Source organism: Camelus ferus, chromosome 4 (assembly GCF_009834535.1).
Source record: "Camelus ferus isolate YT-003-E chromosome 4, BCGSAC_Cfer_1.0, whole genome shotgun sequence".
NCBI lineage: Eukaryota > Metazoa > Chordata > Mammalia > Artiodactyla > Camelidae > Camelus > Camelus ferus.
The window spans coordinates 56,885,599-56,904,923 of record NC_045699.1 but is presented as its reverse complement, the minus strand read 5'-3'; the positions used below and the strand labels follow the sequence as shown (position 1 = coordinate 56,904,923).

Here is a 19,325-nt window from a genome sequence, read left to right as displayed (position 1 = left end):
CAGAAGACACAGCCTCCCCTGGAGGCCTGAGTAACAAGTCCCTGTATCTCTGGCAGAACCAGAAGCAGATGCTCAGCGTGGCCTCAGCCAAAGGCAGAGAGACCTGACCTGCAGTCCAAGACTTCCCTTTGGCCCACTCCTCACAGTATTAAAAAATAACAGAACAAAAACTCCCCTCATCCTGATCCGCGCCCTCCATGCCACATCACCTCTGCCGGCCTCTCAACAGCCCGACACCCCGCAGGCCCACCCACCTCTCAGACCAAATACGTCTGGAATCTCCAGCCCAGGGTCCTTGGCTTGGAACCACCCTTGAGCTGAAGGATGCGCCACATTTGCTTTCACTCTCCACTAAATGTCTGGCTGAAAGAGCACTGGATTTGGAGTCTAAAGTCCTGTCCTACTAAGTAGCCATGAAAACTTGGTTAAGTCCCCTGATTCCCCTTCGGCCTCAGTTTTCTCATCTGTGCAAACAAGAGGGAAAGTTCCTGCCCAGCCCCCACAGGCTTCTTTCACAAGCCCTGTGTAGACTGTGCATTGAAGCATCATGCAATGTGAGTATTCTTACCAAATTCTTTGCAGATAATTTTAACTGCATTAATGCACAATCAGCTCAAGAAAAAGCCAGTTACTTACGCTCCAATACAGACATACACAGAACTTTTATCTCTTTTATGCACTAGCTGCTCCAAAAATAAAGGAGACAGATATTTTTAGACATTATAGGTAAACCATGAGGCATGCTCAGCATATTTTTATGCTAAAAAAATTCACTTGATCCTCTTATGCCACTAAAGATTACACTGTTCTTTGGTAAATTTTGCAGTGGTCTTTACTCAAAAGCAATAAAATCTTATTTTAGATTCTCCAAAGAAAACATAACATTATTAATTATGTGGACTTCCCTTTGAGGTGCCAAAATCTGACACTTCATCTCATCTAAAGTATGAAGAGCCAGCCGGAAGTTGGCACTGCGGTCAGGGCCACAGTGAGTGTGCACCAGAGTGATGCCAAAGTTTTAAAAAGTCAACATGGTGACATTCAGCTGTCAGACTGTTAAAGATGGCCTAACAACTCCACCTCTGAGGCTCTAGCCTATAGAAATACTTGCAGGGACATAAAAACATGAATATGTAAAGATGTTCTTGGCAGCATTTTTATAATTTAAAAAAATAACACAAACATCCATCAAAAGAGAGTGGATAAAATAAATTATGCTACCTTCATAGGGTAGAATTTTATTATTATTAAATTATTAATGAATTTATTAATAATTTATTAATAAATCATTAAAAGAATAAAGTAGTGCTATATGGGCAGAAAAGGAAATCTGTCCATCATAAGTCAAAATGGTGCAGTGTCCAAAAATACCTAGTGTATGGTCCAACTTTGTGAAACAAAACTGTAAATTTGTCTCTATTTATACATTTTTTAAAATGTCTAAGATACCACACTCTTCACTGCGGGGAATGGGATTTTTACTTCATACATTTATGTTTAATTTGCATCATTTTGCAGTGAGAATCTGTTACTTCTATAATTTAAAAATATATAAATGCTGGAGGGAGGGTATAGCTCAGTGGCAGAGTGCATGCACAAGGTCCTGGGTTCCATCCCCAGTGCCTCCATTAAAAAATATATATATATATATACACATACACACACACACACATATTTATATATAAAATCTAATTACCTCCCCCACCCCCCAAAAAAATTTTAAATAAATACATGTTTTTCAAAGGACTAGTCTGACACACAGAGATTTGAGGAAAGCTGGGCCACAGGGACAATAAGGGGCATCCTTGAGCAGGAGGCTTTCAGGGCCTCTGGCCTCTCCAGTAAGGATCAAACACAAACGCTCCTGAACCCTGGGCTGCAAGGGATCTCAGGGGTGACTCTCTCCACCCCCCTTCCCACCACAGCCCTGACCCAACATGCCCACAGAAGCCTCCATTTGTTGAGCACTTACTTTCTGCTGAGTGGAGCCTCATTTGTAAAGAACACTATCACCCTCATTTATAGATGAGGCCCCTATAGCTCCAGAGACCACTGCCCAGGTCAGCCCCGAGGCTCTCACAATATGGCGAGGTAGCAATGCCTACAGTTGTCCTGCCTCTGAATGTGAAAGAATCCAAGCAGGGACCAAAAAAGAGGAGCAAAGGAGACAAGAACATGAAGTTAAGGGAGGGGAAGGAAACAACTGGAGAGTTCAGAAGGATCTGAGGGGCTGGCTGTCTGAGAAGACTTCAGCGTCCAAGCCGCAGAAGGGAGAAGGATCTACACTAGCCGAACGCAAGGCAAACCCTCAGGCTCCTACGACCTACTCGAGGGAAACCCGGAAGTGCCTCTGACCCACAGGGAAGCTGGCAGGGGAGGGGTCAGAGGAGACAGTCTGTCAGGAGCCGAAAAGTCAAAAAATGGCCCAGGCCCAGAGAAAGCTGGATGGAGGGCAAGTGGAGAAGAGCCAAGAGCAAGGTGAGAAAAGACCAGGCCGCTGCTCTGGTCCGGATTCCCAGAACTGAGAACGTGGTCTAGACAGGAAGTGATTAAGACCTGAATGAAGAATTTCCCCAAAAGCGGGTCAGGGAAAGGACAGAGCTGGCACACAGTGGGAGGCAGGGCAGAGAGGCAAGCGTGCCAGCAGGGGGCAGATGGGCCCCTCTCCTTTCTCACCAGCATCCTGCTGGCCTTGCTCCAACAGGAGCCATAGAGGCCCACAGTGCAATGATGCCCATCCCCACGGCCCAATTACCTGCTGCCTTCCACAGCAGGCCACGGGGGCCACCAGGCATCTTCCCTACACTTGCTCCATGGACACTCCTGTTTTCCCAAAGAGTGACGAGTTGAGGGATTGCTCAGTTAGGAAATCTGTGCAACTTAAAGGGTCACTTCCCTCAAGGGCCCTAACTGAGCTTCTTCCCAGGAATCCTGCCCAAGGGCAGAGTTTGCAGAAAAGACCTCAGTGCCTTAGTTAATGGTAAACCCAATGAGTCAGTGTGTAAGTGAGGGTGTGTCTGCCTTGTGCCCCACAGGACTCCTGGAGCCTCCAGCGCAGGCCTGGCTACATTGTAGATGCTCAATAACCATGATCTGAATGTAGAAATGAGGCTGTGCCAAAACGCTGATTTGATCTCAGGGCACATTAATCAAGTCTGTGACTTCTGGGAGGGGGTGTGGTGAGGACAGTTTGTGGTGTGGGACTGCATCAGCTCATGCAGCCTGCCCAGAGAAGAGATGGGACAAAGAACCAAGGGGGGACATTCCAGGAATAAGGATTTCTGTTGAGCACCAGGGAGAACTTTCCACAATTTAGCACTCTCTAGTAATAAAACTACCGTCCGGAAGCGCTGTCTCTGCAGACTTAAGAACAGGCTGGAAAACAATCAGCTGGAAAGTTACAGAGAAGCAATCAGAATTGGGCTAATGGGCTCCTGAGGGCCCAGCCATCGCTGCAATTCTCCAAACTTGTCCAAACTCCTCTCGAATTGGTTTATATTTTTGGCCTGAATAACATGACAGGGTACCAAGATCCACACATTTGCTTCCCATCAAATTTCAAGAAAAGGAAATGTGTTTATTTTCACTTGTCTTCAAATCACTTCTTTCAGTCTTCAAAAGGGGTCTCTTAGTTCTAGGGCTCCAAAGATCTAATTAGGCAAAGATCTTTTGGGTAGATTACAACTATCATCAGGCTGTCACTTTAGCTTGTGATTGTTAGTTTATTTTTAAACAAACACACCAGAGGCAGCATGGGATCCTGGGAAGCACTGCTGAGCCAGAGATCCTGAGTGCTAATCACGGCTCCATCCTTCAGGATCCTTGAGACCCTGGGGCCCTAGCTAATCTCACTGTGCAATGGAATAGGACCCTATATGGCCTTCCAGGGTCCAATCCCTCCCCCGTATCCTCTGTTTTAGCTCCTCTCTGAAGTATCTAGTATCTGATGCATATTTCCTGAGTTTCCCAGATGCGAAAACTACCAGGGAATAGAAGAAATTCTACCCCATGATCATAAGCATGGCCCCTAGACCTTCTGGCCCCTAAGGATTGATCATCATTAACCAATAAGAGAATTGTACGAGCTGATCACGTACCCTGGGACACTCTGCCCTCATCCTGCCTTTAAAAATGCTTTGGTGAAACCTTAGGGGACATTTCAGGGTTTGGGGGACACAAGCCACCTGTTCTCCTTGTTCTGCTCCAAACTCTGTTTCAGTTTGGCCTCACTGTGCATCAGGCACATGAACTTGCGTTCAGTAATAACTGGAGCCTCAGTTTCTTCCCATTTGAATGGGGACAAATGTGCCTCTCATGGGAGAGCTGCAAGAGTTAACTGGGATCAGTTATGGAAAATGCACACACACTGAGAATATATAAAAGGTGCTCAATATCTGCAGGCTTAATGGAGTGAGTAGGGGAACAAAAGAGCACATTGAGACAAAAGTATGCGTTTCAGGGTGGCTGCCATCTCCAACTGCCTCCTCTGAGTCTTGTGAATTTATAGCCACACCTCAGTTTCTGACCCTTGGCTACCTGACTTAGCCCCACCACACACTTACTCACCAAGCACAGCTCCAAGTGACTTCTTGTTCCCCAAACTCAAATCCCCCACAACAGATGAAGTTTTACTCCCGTGGAGGCAATTCAGAAGCTATGCCAAGGTTCTTAAGAAAGTTCCCGAAGAGGAGGTCCACAAATGTGGTAAGCAAGGCCACGGTGGCAGAAATAAGCCTACAGTCTCCCCAGGGAGCTCCCCTGAGAGAAACAATGCTCATTTGGAAAGTATGAGTTCTGGTCTGCTTGTTTGAAAAATGAAAGAAGAGCAGCCTGCTTTAGTCACAATTACACACACTGTCCCAGAATGCTGAGGCTGAGAGGGCCTTCAGAGATCAGCCAACCTCAGATCCTGCCCTTGCTGCCTCAAATACACACACCCCCAACTGTTCAGATGGGAAGACTGAGGAAGAAGACAGAAGTCCTAAGTGAGCCAGCAGTAGAGTGAGAGCTGGCTATCTCCTTTTTGCCTCCAAGTTTCCTGATCTTTCCACAACCCTAATCTGCCACTCAACTCAGCCACGCTGCCAGCTCTGAATCAGGGCCTGATCGGCAGAAGGCCCCCACCCTCTCTTCAAGGCCCCCAGGTAGCCCAGCCAGATCCCAGGGCTCCAGCTTCTGCTCCCAAGTAGATTTAAACTCACAAGACTGAGCTGGAACCTGGCCAGCTCTGGGGACTGTGTGGGCGAGTGAAATTCCCCCAGTTAGAGATAAGCAGGGGCCAGCTCCCAGGAAGAACACCATGACCTCCACACCCAGGCCTCTGCTGGCAGAGCTAGAGCCCAAAGAGAAATCACAGACTTATCCCTCAGAAGAGGATTTGGAAACGCAGGGAACTGATGCTCCTCTAAAAATTCTCTTTGGCTAACAGCTTTAATCTTGTCACCCACGAAGTCATTCGTCACAGCTGGGGTGAACTGCTGTCTCTTCTGCTCCTTAGAGGAAGTGGGGAAAAACAGTGGAATGTCATTAGGGGTTGGGAAAACTTTCTAACCATCAAAGATGGACTATATATTTTTGAGAGGCAGTGAGTTCCCCACACTGGAAATACACAAGAAAAAGCTGGGTAGCCATTTGGTAAGGGGGCACATGGAAGACTTTTCAGGTCTTTTCTACCCTGATCGTACAATTCTAAGACTGTCAGGAAGAGAGGAAAGTTAGAGGCCTGGAGGATGGCCGATGAAGCCCACCAGAAAACCCCACCTGGGAAATGCGAGTGTAAGTCTTACCTCGGCAGCCTTGTTCCTCCCCTCGTACAACAGCAACTCCTCTGACAACAGGAGGGTCCGGGCAGGGTTACAAAGATCTAAAGGCTGGAAACAAAGAGGACAGTTCAAAGAGGCCGGGTGGAGATGGGGGGCGGGGGTGGGGGGAGGCAGCCTGCCAAAACCAGCCACAGAAGACTGCCAGCCCTGCCCCCACGCCCCAAGAACCCACACGCCCCCTCATACACAGACAGAAACAGAAAGACAGAGACACTCATCCTGGGCGGGACTGCTGCTGCTACCTTCCCCACCAACCCTCACTGCAAGAGCTACACTTGCTGCAGGAAGTCCAACCGCATGGTCGGGGCCTTTGCCGTCCTCCCCACACCCCCAGCTTCCCCAGTGCACTGAGCTCCCGGGCCCTCCCGGCCCCCACTCTCCCCCATCAGTCCTCTCCATGCTGACAGGCCCAGGCTCTCAGGATACCTCTGGCCACATCCTGAGAACCTCATGCCAGACCTGGTTACTTGAGTCCCTTCAAGGCCAGGCCAGTCCCTATTCTACATTCATAACATGCTTGAGTTCACAGAGTGCTTCTCAGCCATCAGTTCCCAGGGACCAATTCTCACCCAAGCCTTACCCACCCCATCACCCTGCCCCAGACCCACTGCAGAGCCCCGTCCCCAACTCAGCCTAAGGAAAGCTCCCTAAGCACTGGACTACCCAGCAGTTCTCATCCTTGTGAGTGCATTATTTATAACATGGCTTCTAGGCACCTGACACCAAGCAAGGTGCTGGACTTAAGATAACAAAACAAATGTCAACTACACACAACCAGCTGGATAGATCTTACAAGTAATGTGAGGCAAAAGAAGCAAGGCCCAAATACGAGTTATGGTTTCATCAAACGATATTCAAAAAGAGGTCATTTAAGAAAGCACAGATAAATGGTAAAACTAAACAAAAGCAAGGAAATTATCACATAGTCAGGCTAGTGGGTACGTCTGGTGGGGAGGAGGGTACTGTAACCAGGAAGCAAGGCAGAGAGCCTCTAGAGTGGTGGCAATGGTCTATTCCTTTATGATGTTAGTTGGTATCTGCTTTACAATTGCTTGCTAAACTGTACACTTAAGTTATGCCATTTTTGGCTTTTAGATTTTACAACTTAGAAGTTTTTTATAACTTTTAAAAACTGATTCTAATTTTTTTCTGTAAAAATTTAAACATGAAAACAAAAAATAAGCCCTGTGGATGCCAAGACCTTTGTGGCTACATCTCAAGAAAGAGGAGAGACCCAGAAAAAGGCAAAGGGCAGACCCTGCCCATGGAGTTGTCTGGGGAAAGGCATGCCACCTGCCAGAGATGCATCACGTCCTAAAAAGTATGCATTCTGAGATTTACTGGCCAGTGACAGACCCAGAATGGGATGCCAAGGAGACCAGAGAAAGAAGGCATGGTTAGAAATGAAACCCTTGGGGTCATGTCCCCTCGAAGTTGCCGATGAGGATAAATTCATAGCCTTTCTGGAAAGCAATTTATCAAAATATGTATAAAGAGCCTTTCAGATGTTTACGCCCCATGACCTGGTCATTTCACTTCTAGGAATCTCTCCCAACAAAAATAATCTGAGAGGCAATTCATGCAAGAAGATTTTCATCATAGAGTTATTTACAATAGCAAAAGAGTAGACATAACACAAGTGTCCGAATAGAGAACTGCTTAAGTGAATATGGTACATCCATATAATAGTGTGCAACCACTATAAAACACAGACTCAAAGAATATTTAATGACGTAGGAAATAAATGTTTATGCTGCAATTTTTGTTTCAAAGAGGCAACAGGCTATAATATGTACAATAAGATCTGTTTGGCTTTTTAAATATGTATATGCACACAGAAAAGATACCTAAATGCTCACATTGGTTACCTCTGGGTGATAGAATAAATAAAGGTTTGGAAATGTGGAGAAAGAGAGGAAGAAATGGGAAAAGTAGGAGAGGAGGGATCTATACAGATCTCAGGCCACCAGCTAATACTGGCCAGACATGTTTGCTAAGACCGAGGAGACCAGACGAGATGCCAGACCTCGAGGCTCTCCTTCGGTCATCACCAAAAAACAAAGCACTGGAGGCGCCAGGAGGCAGGAGCCTCGGCACTCAGGCTGGTACGTGTCTGCTTGTCCCCAAGCAGAGAGACAGGGGAGATCGGAGGGACAGGGAGGAAGCCCCTTGTTGGGTAAGCTTCCTCCTGGAAGCCTCTGCTCCCTTGGTGTGACCCCCAGAATCCTAAGCCCCTGAAGCTAATCATCTTTCCCAAAAGGGGGCCCTCAGTCCTAGACTGAGGTACCATCCCACAGTCCCAGGGCAAAGGACCCTCTTCTTTCTCACCTCCTCCAGAGGGAGCCCTGAGGTCGGCCATCAGCTCACCTGAACGAAGACGGGGAACACCAGGACCTTGGGGGCCAGAGTGACATAGGTGCCATAGCTTGAGTGCGGGGTGTGCGGCCTCATGACAGGGCAGTTCTGGTAGTTTCCATGGCCCTTCATGGTCTGCACCGTCTTCATCAGGCGGCACTTCTTCCCCAGGCCTGTGTAAGACTTCCCTTTAGTGGGACTCCCTGATTCTGTGGAACAGAGATGGGGAACTGTAAAGCATTTCCATCCCCTCTGCAAAGGCATCCCCTCTGCAGAAACAGGGAACACAGTCTCAGTTTGTTAACAGCCATTTACAACAGCATCTACCCTGTGCCAGACCCTGAGCAGGGTGCTGAGAATACAGGGAGGCCTCAGAAGGCTCTCGGGCCTCAGGGAATTCCCTCACACTTTATGCGAGATACTGACATGTAAACCAGCAAGTCCAGGGTGAGGACAGAGCTGGGAACCAGCAACTATGATGGAGGCAGCACTTCTCATCTGGTGACCCAGAGCCTGAATCAGACCTATCAGTTTGGCCTCATACTTTTAAAAATCAGAAAATCTCTCAGATTTGAGAAGTCACAAGATCTGACCTCACTGGGCCCACAGTCCCACTGAGAACAATCAATCAGCTGGACCAGCCCAGGTGGCAAAGGACCAGCCCAGGTGGCAGAGCACATGCGCGCTCCCTTGCCACCATCCCCACAGCTCCCTGCTCACATGCAGCACTCCTGGCCCATTTCATTGCTTCCCAGGTCCCTTGAACAGAAGAACTGGAGATCCTGTCTGTAGTGATAGCAGAGACACCGGGCTTTCCCAGGATGTATGAGGTCCACCCTCTACTAGCCAAGGGAGCTGGAGCGGCCTGACTCACTAAGTCGGCCTTCAATAAGAAGTGGCACCTGCTCCGGTTCTCAGAGGAAGGGCACCAGCTCTGAGCCAGAGGGCCGCACTCACATCCCACTGCTCCGCTGCCCAGCTTCGTGGCCGTCAGCGACTCACTTCCCCTCTCAGAGTCTTGGTTTTCTCAACTGCAGTAACAGTACCAAGCTCTCACTGGTTGCTATGAGGATTAAATGAGATGCTCCAAGTAAAGCCCCTAGAACAATGCCGGGGACCTGGTAAGTGCTCGATAAAAGTGAGCTGCTAACTGATTGTGGTTCTTGTTGTGATTCCCCCACCTGGAAAAGCAAGTTAATCAGGTGTTCTAGGGACTCTAGGAATCCCAGGCTTCATCACAGCCAGGAGGTACTCTCCAGCTTGGCCACCAACTCGCAAATTATTCTCATCAAAAAAGGGGGAGGGGAGAGAGAGAGAATCGCCCCCAGCGAAGAGAGCAGAGGGCTGCAGGTAGTCCCTTTATAAGGGGACACTGCAGGACACACACCCTCACACTGAACAAGGGGTGGCAGGTTTTTACCATGTCTCATCCAAAGGGCAGAGGAGCCAAACACAGAGTAGCTAAAAAAAGTCAGGGATTCTTGGACACAAGCAGGTAGGGGACAAACTCCAGGGCATTCAGGCTCCACACACAGCTGGGCCCCCTGCAAAGGTTCCTGCTGCCAGGGGAACAACTGACCTGCCATCCCTGACCTGCATACCCAGCCCGTGTCCTGGGGCCTGGGTCTCCTTCCGCCACCCCTAGTCCTCGCAGCCGGGGGTGAATAGGTGGTCTGAACCCAGCTACATCTCGGGGAAGCTCCCCACCAACGCGAGGTCCACAGCGTCAGAGGAAAAACTCAGCTCAGAAGGTTTCACACTTGCTTCCTCCGCCCACCCCTGCTCCTTCTCACTGTGCCAGGTGAGAAAAACAAGTCAACACCCCTAGAAGTGACCATCGATCAGAGCAGTTTCTTGGGATAGCACTCAAACCATAATAACCTAAACCACTTCCTGTCTCTTCAGGGAGTTGCTTAGAGAAGAGTAGAAAGTGCATGAACCCAGGACAGAGGCGGGGGCGGGGAGACAGATGCATGGAAGTATTTACAAAGCTCCTCTCCTGATCTGGCCCCAGATGGGTCTGTGCTGCCAGGCCCTGGCCCCTTTGCTGAAAGAACCCATCCTGGCTCTCAGGATCATCTGCACTGGATTTGAGTGGGACAAGACACCTGCACTTGAGCACTGGCTTCCTCAGAGACTGGCTGTGCAACCCTGAACAGGTTCCTTCCCTCTCTGAGCCAGGGTCTTCTCCACTGCAATGCAGAGATAATACAGATTGCCGCCTTGCCTGTCCCAGGGCTGGTGGGGGCTCACACGAGAGACCTGATGGGAAAGGGTTTGGTGGATAGTACTGGAGTATAAGGGCATGAGGAATTATTATAAACTCGAGTCAATAAATCACCCACCTGTCAGGCATTAGGACAGGGCTGCTGGGCCACAAACCATACCATGAATGGGGTCACAGGGTCAGTCTGGAACTAGACAGTCTAATTTGATGCAACCAAGACTAGATCAGAGAAGGCAAAACCACACAGGACTGAAAAGTGAGGTAAAATAGACCAAATTTAAAGAAGGGTATTGTTTGCTAATGCTGTAATCTGGGCCCTGTGCCCCCTAGTCTGACTTTTAAAGGAAGCCATTTCTTCCCTTCCCTAGCCCAGCTGCACAGGGCTGTCACAGAGTCTTCATAGAGCCTAGAGAGTCACAAATAAGCCACTTGACACATACCTCTGCCTTCTGGTGGGAAGCAGCCCCATTTTAGAGAAGGCAACTGAGGCCTAGAGTGATTGGATGACTTGCTCAAGGTCATCTGGCCAGTAGCCAGTACAAAGCAGGATCAACCCAATCTACATGGCAAGCCCTTGTGCCCCATCTCCACACATGCTGGATAATGTGTGGCAAGTGGGCTAGATTCCCCAAAACTGATTTTTTGAAGCATCTTTTTGAAAAAATAATCCAAGAGGCAACCCAGCTACTGAGCTCTGTGAAGGCAAACTCCTTGACTTCCCACCTGCCACCTGTTACACCCTCTGGTCCAAACTCCCATGTCACCCTTTAAACACCTGCTTCACTGACCAAACACAGTAATTACTCCACCTTGCTCCGGCCTCCAAGGTGAGCCCTGGCAGCCATCCCGCCCCGGCAGTGGTGAATCTGAGGCTGGCCGCCTTCACAGGGTGTTGTCCCCAGAGAATGACAGGCAGGCAGGCACCCCAGTTCCCGGAAGGCACCAGACCCCATTCAACTCAGGTTGGCTCAACGCACCCTCCTGAAAGGAGGGCAGGTGGCCCAGCCAGAGGAGACAGAAGTCGGCACCCTGGCGACAGCCTTAGCCTCTGTAGAGCCCCAAGAGCATTTGAGGGAAGATTTGTGCCCTAAATTCCACCTCGTCCTCTGAACCCCAGGACCAGAAGCAATGAACACTTGATTTCTGGTAAAGAGCAAAGATGTCCTTGGACACTAAAATAATTATCATAAAGAATAAATGAAGTCAGATTAACATAATACATTCAACAGTTACCATCAATCTTAACAGCATCAGCATTTCCTCACTGTCCCTCTCCCACGGCCTGGATGACTGTGCCCTTCTTGGTTCACTAAGTCCAATATTCTCAGAGGGGAATCAAAATGTGGAAACATACTGGGGGGACACCAAGAGGCATCACTCGGCCAAGAAGGAATTATACCAGCCTGCCTCGGGCGACATACCTCTTCAACTCCCATCTCCCATGACCAGGCTGCCAACCCTCAGAAGTCACTGCCCTTCAGTCTGTCACTCAAGCAAAACCCTGTTGGCTACCTGCTGTCTGTCACCCCTGGGTCCAGCATCAGACACCCAGAAATGTGCCGGCCTAAGCCCTGCCCTTAATGGGGTCACCATTTAGCAGTGACATCTCCACTCTAACCTAATGTGCCAACTAGAAGCTTTTTAAAAACTCAGTGTGAAACCACTAACAGATTCCTCTCCAGAAGGAACATAGATTCATTTCCAACATACCAAGCCCAAACACCCAGATGCCCCAGCCTGGAGAGAATGAAGACATCTTCCATCAACAACTCTGAGCCTGATGGAAGCCCTTTTCCCCAGAAAAGTTACCTGCTATAAGCAAGTATCGTATTCACGCTACTGACAGAGGGGGATGGCAAGGAAGCAAGTCTGTAAGGGGCTGGGAAGAGGCCACTCTCAAGGAAGGAGGTCAAGGGCATTCTGAAGGCACTAGAGGAGGGGCTCAAGCACTTCCAAGGTCAGCATCATGGATCCTCAGGCAAGGCTGGTCTCGACCCTCATACCAGCAGGACGCCAGGCAGCTGGACTCCGGCAGGTGCAGAGAGGGCCTAAAGGAATGCCAGCCAGCTCCAGCATCAACACTGATACCTCAGGCTTCCTGAGAGAAGGAACTGGTCCTGTGTCCAGCTTCTCTCCCTGACCCTTAAAAAATGAGGCCAGGATTTGAAGGTCAAAGGAGAAGAATCCATTCAAACAGCAGAGACATCCATGCACTTCAAAGACAACTATCTTCTATGTAGCATCGCTCAGTAAACAGGCTGCTACTCAAAACCATTATCTCCTTTAATCCTCGCCAAACCCCTCTAAAGTGGGAATTATCAGCCCCATTTTATAGATGTAGAAACTAAGGCTCAGTGAGGGGACATGAGTTATTCAAATTCACACAACTCCACTTTGAGACCTCCCAGTTCCAAATTTAACGCCTCCCTTCTGAGCAGGCCTGACCATGGTGCCTATAGCACATTACATATATCGGGCACTCGGCAACATTGAGTGAATCTCAACTGAATGCCTGAGTCCTGAACACCGGCTCTCAGACTGCTCTGGAAAGATGCCCTCTCTTCCTTCTCAGCTCAGGCTCCAAGGAAGAAAGACACTGGTTTAAAAAGGTCCCAAGAGGAGAAAGAGTCTGTGTCAACATGCAGGAGGTCTTGACTCTGCTGGGAGGAGGAGGAGGCGGGGCCCAAGCTCCCAGCTACCTCAGCATCTCTCTGGGGTTCGGAGCGAACAGCAGCAGAGGACAGACTCACCTTCGGGGATGGCATCCTCCTGGTACACAGGCCGCAGCAGCTGCAAGGGAAAAACAGAGAACCACCTCAGCCCCAGGAACGGGGCAGGAAGACCAGGCGGGCTGCTCAGCCCTGGCCTGGGATAGGAGGGGGGCACCCCAGGGCACACAGGAAAAACAGCAGTCCCATTAAGGAGCTGAGAGGGGGGCTTGGAAGGATCACAGAATCAGAATCCTTCAGAATGTTCGAGTTGAACAAATTTTAGCTGTCGTCAAGTCTAACCTCTTGGCTGAGTTCCCAACTTCCTTGATGGCAGCTTGTTCCAAAATGCATTCCATGGAACACCAGCACTTGGGATGCTAACAACTCTGCCACAAAGGGCGCACCATCAGGGGAGTTTGGGGTTAAACACGAGTAAACTACCATTTTCACTGCAAATGCCCTCAGAGCCTCAAAGAGGCTAGTATGCATTGGGAATCTCCCAGAAGAGGAAGAGAGTACAAGATATTTCTCAAACTTATTTGACCTCAGGACACTTCTTCCCCAAAGTATCTCATGGGACAGTGTTTTGGGGGACACACTCCATCACCCCCCCATGCCACCCTGCAGTGTCTGCTTTCACATCTACGACAGGGGCTCACTGCCTACCACACGGCCCATTCTGCTGTGGAAAAGTGTAGACTGGCAGCTCTTCCTTCTTTTGAGGTGTGCTCTTCCACTCTGTGACATCCCCTGGTCCTGGATCTGTGCCCTGAGGCCACAAAGGCCCACCTGCTCTCTCTACCCAGGACAGCCCTACAGACGCTGGAGCTAACACATCCTCGCTTCCCTGCTCCCCACTCCCAGCCCCTGGCAGGCTCCTCACAACACAATTGTGAGTCTTCGAGTCTTCCTGGCCTCACACAGGGACCCATGCCCTTCACCTTCCCCAAAACCAGCTGTCCGTACCTGGCTCCCAGGGTTCAGTGGGGCCAGGATAATGTAGTTGGGGTCGGTGGAGGCAGTGGCACGGGACAAAGCAGGCAGGGTGTGCTGGCCTCCACGCTTGGTCACCTCAGTATAGCGCTCCCAGCCACCGAGCAGCAGCCCATCCGAGCTGTCACACACCAGGTGACAGCTGTGGCGCTGCTCTGGCCGTGCCTGGGCCCCATGGGTGCAGTTCTTCTCCCGCTTGTTGGGGGGTGACTGGAGGTCATGGGTCGACTTGCAGGAGGCCCGCCGCAGGACCCCGCCATCTGGACCCGGCTTGACCTGGGGGACCATGCGCCACACGAGCAGGATGATCTCGCTGGGACAGCTCCTGGAATTTGGAGGAGGTCACACAGAGAAGGTGAGTCTGGGGGAGACCAAAGTCAGCCAGGAGAGGAAGAGCGGGGAAGTGTGGGAGAAGCCCCCAGTGTCAGGGCAGAAAGGGATGCAGAGGCCATCTAAAGCCGAGACAGCAAAGGGGTCCCTCCTATTGACTCTAGTTGACTGGCCGAGGCTGGGAAGGACACTGAGGCCAAGGCCAGGTAAACAGGCAAGAAGACCAAATTCAACTAGTGATGTCCATCAGGTATAACCAAGGAGGCGGAGCAAGCCACCTATGTATAACCCTTCATCCAGTCCTTCTAGAAGCAAACCTAAAATGGACCATGAGGGCTTTAACACAGAGGGTTAAGATTTAGCAAATCAAAACATTTTAAAGAATAGTTTTTCAATTGTGCAACTGAAAAATTGTGATGTCTACAAGTCCTTGGAAAACAATGGGCTTAGCTCTGAGGTAGCAGAAATAATGAGCTAAAGTAGAAAGTGACCCCCTGGACTCACGCCATGAACCACAAAGTCTGTTGGAGAGCTTCTTCCTTGCTGCTTGTTCTGGGATCCAAAATTGTTCTGAGCCTGAATCTTCCATTTTCAGGCCAAGAAACTGATTCCCCAAGGAGCACAGAGAATTGCTCACAGCTGAGAAGGAGGGACGGGCAAGGAGTGTGTCCAGGGCTGGGGAGGGGAGGTGTGCATCAGCCCAAGGCCCCAGGCCACCCGCCACCCCTGTCACCGGATCTCGTGCGCCAGCTCCACGCATTTCCAGTGCTCCACAGGCCTCTCGTTCAGCTGCAGCACCGTGTCCAGCTGCTGCAGCCCCGCCAGCTCCGCCGGGCCCCCTGCAGGGACAAAGAAAAGCCACTCAAAGGCTCCTGAAGCCCATGACCCGCTCAAAGGTCCTGGGGTCCTTTGTTTCCACAGTGAACTCAGACAAGGACCACTCCTCTCTGTTTCTTCATCTGTGAATGAAGGGCCGACCTCGGGATGCTCTCAGGGACCTTGAAGGGAGGCCCCTCTTTGCCCTCATCTCCTCCCTGCCTGCGCACCCAGGGCTGGCTAACTGTTCTGCTGTCTACCCTTCCTGCCAGGCCCAACTCCTTCCGCAGGACCTCCCATCCCTTGAGAACTCCTTGTTGCCAGGCTCACACACTTCATTCCTTTAACATCAGCACAGAGCCAGCCTTGTGCCCATCCCTGCACAGGCACTGGGGTGCCCAGCTCACCACATCTCAGCTTCTCTTAGGATGCTCACTCTGTGACTAGGGGAAGTCTTTGCAAAAAATAAGGAAGAAATGACTATTTCTAAGTGCTAATCAGGCTGGAGTAAGACAAAATACTGACTCCAAATCGCGTTCATAAGTGACTCTCATTTTCCCATGTAGCCATTACTGAAAATATAGGTTAAGTTCCTGTTTGAAATGATGGGAAACAAAATATAAAATCTATTTTCATTCTGATAAAAACAAACAAACAAAAAAAAAAACAGAGTGGGCATATTTTCATAGACCTCAGTTTCATCTGTGATCTTTTAAAATTACTGTTCTTTTCATTTTGAAAAACCAGGACACTTTGCTCCAGTTCAGGGCACCCCCTTCAGTTCCAACGTCTTGTTTACAAACCCTCAAGGGCTGGCATGACCCGAGGCACTCACCGGAATCCACAGCCTGGACTCGGACCGGAGAGTCGCAGCAGATGGTGAAGCCAAAGCCATCCTTCCCCCTCGGGATGGTGATCTAGGACACAACCGTGCCTGGTTACTCTCAGAAGCCACAAGGCTGCCTCCTCAGCCCCAAGGTCGGGAAGCCCACAGGCCCCACCCTAGAGCCACCTTCCTCTCCAAGGTTGCTGGAGCCAAGAAGGAGGCTGGCCAGCCCCTCGTTGTCCCTGTCTTGCAGGCATCTTGAGCACTGAGTTGTGGGCCAAGCAGGAAGGCTGGGAGTTCAGGAGGTAAGCCAGGCTGGTGCGGGAGGGCCCAGGACACACAGAGCCTTAGAAGGGTGAATCTTGCCCTCCTCAGCCCTGACAGAGATGTGGCCTAGCCCTTTACCAAAGGGCCTGCTGCACCTGTACATCTCCACCTCGCCTGTGACCCACTACCTGCTGAGTCCCTTCCTCCGTTCCCCCAGGGGCTCACAGAGCATCGGCCCAGGGATGGACCTGTACTGAGGGCCCAGATTCGAAGCTGACCTGTTGGCTGTCCCCCCAGAGCACAGGGGAGGGAAGGTAGGGATATACAGACTCACGACCTCAGACCAAGGGGCAGAGGACACATGCTGGGGATCTCAGGGCTGCCCACTGTGAGGGCCTCAAAGAATCCAGTGAGGGCTCCCAGGTGAGGGGGCAGGTGAGGGCATAGACAGGCCTCCTAGCTGAACCTGAACTAGCCAATGACCTCACTGTGCCTGCTGAGGCCCATGTGCATGGCAGGTCCACAACCCCTACTTTCAGAAGTCCTCTGAAAGGGCCCTGCTGACATCTGGATCTCTTTTCAAAGCAACATGCAATTATTGAGCTCCTACTGTATACCAGGCTCTGCTGAAGTATCGAGGCATGAGGCCTTGGTCTCTGGCTCCCAGAGGGGATGAGGGTACATAGATCTCTCCAAAACACAGCAGGACATGATGAGTATTAGAGCAAAACATGAGGACAGTGCTGGGATGAGTTCTTTGTGCTCTGACTTGAGATCACAGGCTTGGTGCATGGCAGGAACTCAGCAAATGCTACGTTAGTGAGGACAGTTTGGCAGCGTCCCACCAGCAGCAGGAAGCTGTCAGGGTGCAGCACAGTCTGCTGGCTCAGTTCAGTTCAGCCTTGCTGCACACCCACTCTGTCCCCACCTCCACAGTTAGGCTTTGGGAGGGGTGCAGAAGGCCCAGCCCCTTCTCACCCAAAGAGTGATTCCAGGCTGCTCAGAGCAGGTATATGGGAGCTGAAGTCAGAAAAGAGTCTGAGTCCTGAGCAGAAGCAGTTGTGGCATGGGCCCTGGTGCGGCATGGGGAAGGGCGCCCCAGGCAGGTAGAGGAAGAAGCCAACTCAGCAACCCTGGAGAAGGTCAAGGGCTATGGCCTCATGAGGAGACTTCTGTCTCCTCCCCTTAGGGGTTGCGTCTTCCAGGCTAGGCGCCTAGCATTCCCCTGTCAGCTGTCCCAAAGGCCAGGCGTGGGGAAGAGGAGGACTTGGGAGCCCAGGGTGACCAAGGCCCTTGGATGCTGCAGGGGAGGCCCCTGAGGCTCTGCTTCCCACCAGCCCTGGGCCTGGATTCAAAGCAGTTTGTAAAACAGGAAATCTGACAGACAAGGGGAGTGGAGGGGGCAGGAAAATACCCTGTTCCCATAAGAATTCTGGGAAAACACATAGCTAAGACAGGAAGAGAAAAAAAAAATGGAAAGAAAGAAAGAAAAACAAACTCTGGAGTGAGCGCGGAAAGCCCAGGCTGAGGCCGGGGGATGATGGCAGGAGCTAGGTCCACTTCATGCGACCAGCGGGGATTGCAGGGGACTCGAGACGCACCCTCACCCCCAGCAGAAGTTGGAATGCCAGCATCTTCCTAGCATTTCCCCAGTCCTACCCCACCAAGGGCCACAGCCCCTCCTGCCTGGGGCACAGCTCTGGAAAACAGGTCCCAGCATCCCCAGGCTCAGGGCTAATGGTCTGGGGACTGGCCCCAGAGCTGAATCTGGAGAGAAGGAGTGTGCTCCAGCAAAACAGCCTCCAGCCCCAGGCGGGACTGTGGACAGGAGACCCCTCCGCCTTCCTGGGCACTAGCCTAAGATGAACCAGCCTAGACAACAGTCCAGGCCAGCTGGGGGCTGAGAAGAGGGGAAGAGGAGATGGTGCCGAGAAGTAAGCCCCTCTCCTGCTCAGTGTGAGGGGGTGGGACCGCGTGAAGCAGAAGCATGCTCTATCCTTCGTGATCACCAACCACACTGAAGGGACAATGTCCACAGAACCTGATCATCACTGCAGCCCTGAGGGGAAGGCAGGGCTAGTTTTAGTGTGCCCCTTTTACAGAGAAGGAAACCGAGGCCTGAAGTGAGTAAGTTCTCAGCCCTCCTCTCTGACCTCGGGCTGCAGGGTCAGGGGGTGAGGGGAGCAGCCCTGCTCTAACTCTGGAACCTCGGCAACTCCTGGCAGAGGCCGTCCATCCTGGGGGTGGTTCTTGCTCATTTCTGTCCAGGGAAGGAACTACCACTGCTCCCAGATCTCACCAAGCCAGCACCTCATTTCTGCCCTCCTGCCTGGTTTCTGAGCCTCTGTTGTGCCTAGACTTCAATCCCAATCTCTAAATGTCACATTTACTGAATGCTTCCTGTATGTCCATACCAGGCCCTGCGCCAGGCAATTCATACACATTATCCCATTTACTCTCTCAGCATCATCACATTATCACCCTATCCCACTGACAGGGAGACTGAGGCTCAGGGAGGTAAACTGACATGCTCAAGAGCCACAGCTCAAGAAGGGCAGGACTGGATGTGAGCCTGGGTCTGGTAAAAAGCTGGAGCTCTCAACCCTGCACTGCTTCCTAGCATGGGATCCATCTTGAATTTGAGTCCCAGAGCCCCAGACCACACTCGTGCCTGGCCCCACTCTGACTGTCAGAGTGCCCCGGTTCTCAGGCCTGTAGACCCAAGTGACCAAGGACTTCTGAGCCTCCCATCCAGTGCCCTCTCTGCCTCACCACCCTCCCACCCAGTTGCCAGCATCACAGGGGCTACACTGCAGGCTCTAGGAGGGCAGGAGGGCTGAGAGCTGGGGAGGACTGTCCCATGTGCAACACAGGTCACCCCTCTGGGCATCTCCCTGAGACCAAAGCTGGCCTGCCTAAAGGAGTTCAGGACTCAGATTCCAGTCTGGTCATTAAAACACACAGACGGACTTTTCTAT

The 19,325-nt window shown here is 51.0% G+C and overlaps 1 protein-coding gene across 1 annotated transcript in view; it reads right to left on the bottom strand.

The window, feature by feature from the left end:
• Nucleotides 1-19,325, bottom strand: part of RGS3 (regulator of G protein signaling 3) — a 120,171-nt gene that overhangs the window by 69,075 nt on the left and 31,771 nt on the right. The window contains 6 exon segments of the mRNA XM_032478220.1: nucleotides 5,787-5,870; nucleotides 8,190-8,386; nucleotides 13,155-13,194; nucleotides 14,082-14,433; nucleotides 15,172-15,277; nucleotides 16,090-16,171. Coding sequence (XP_032334111.1) covers nucleotides 5,787-5,870; nucleotides 8,190-8,386; nucleotides 13,155-13,194; nucleotides 14,082-14,433; nucleotides 15,172-15,277; nucleotides 16,090-16,171 — 861 coding nt within the window.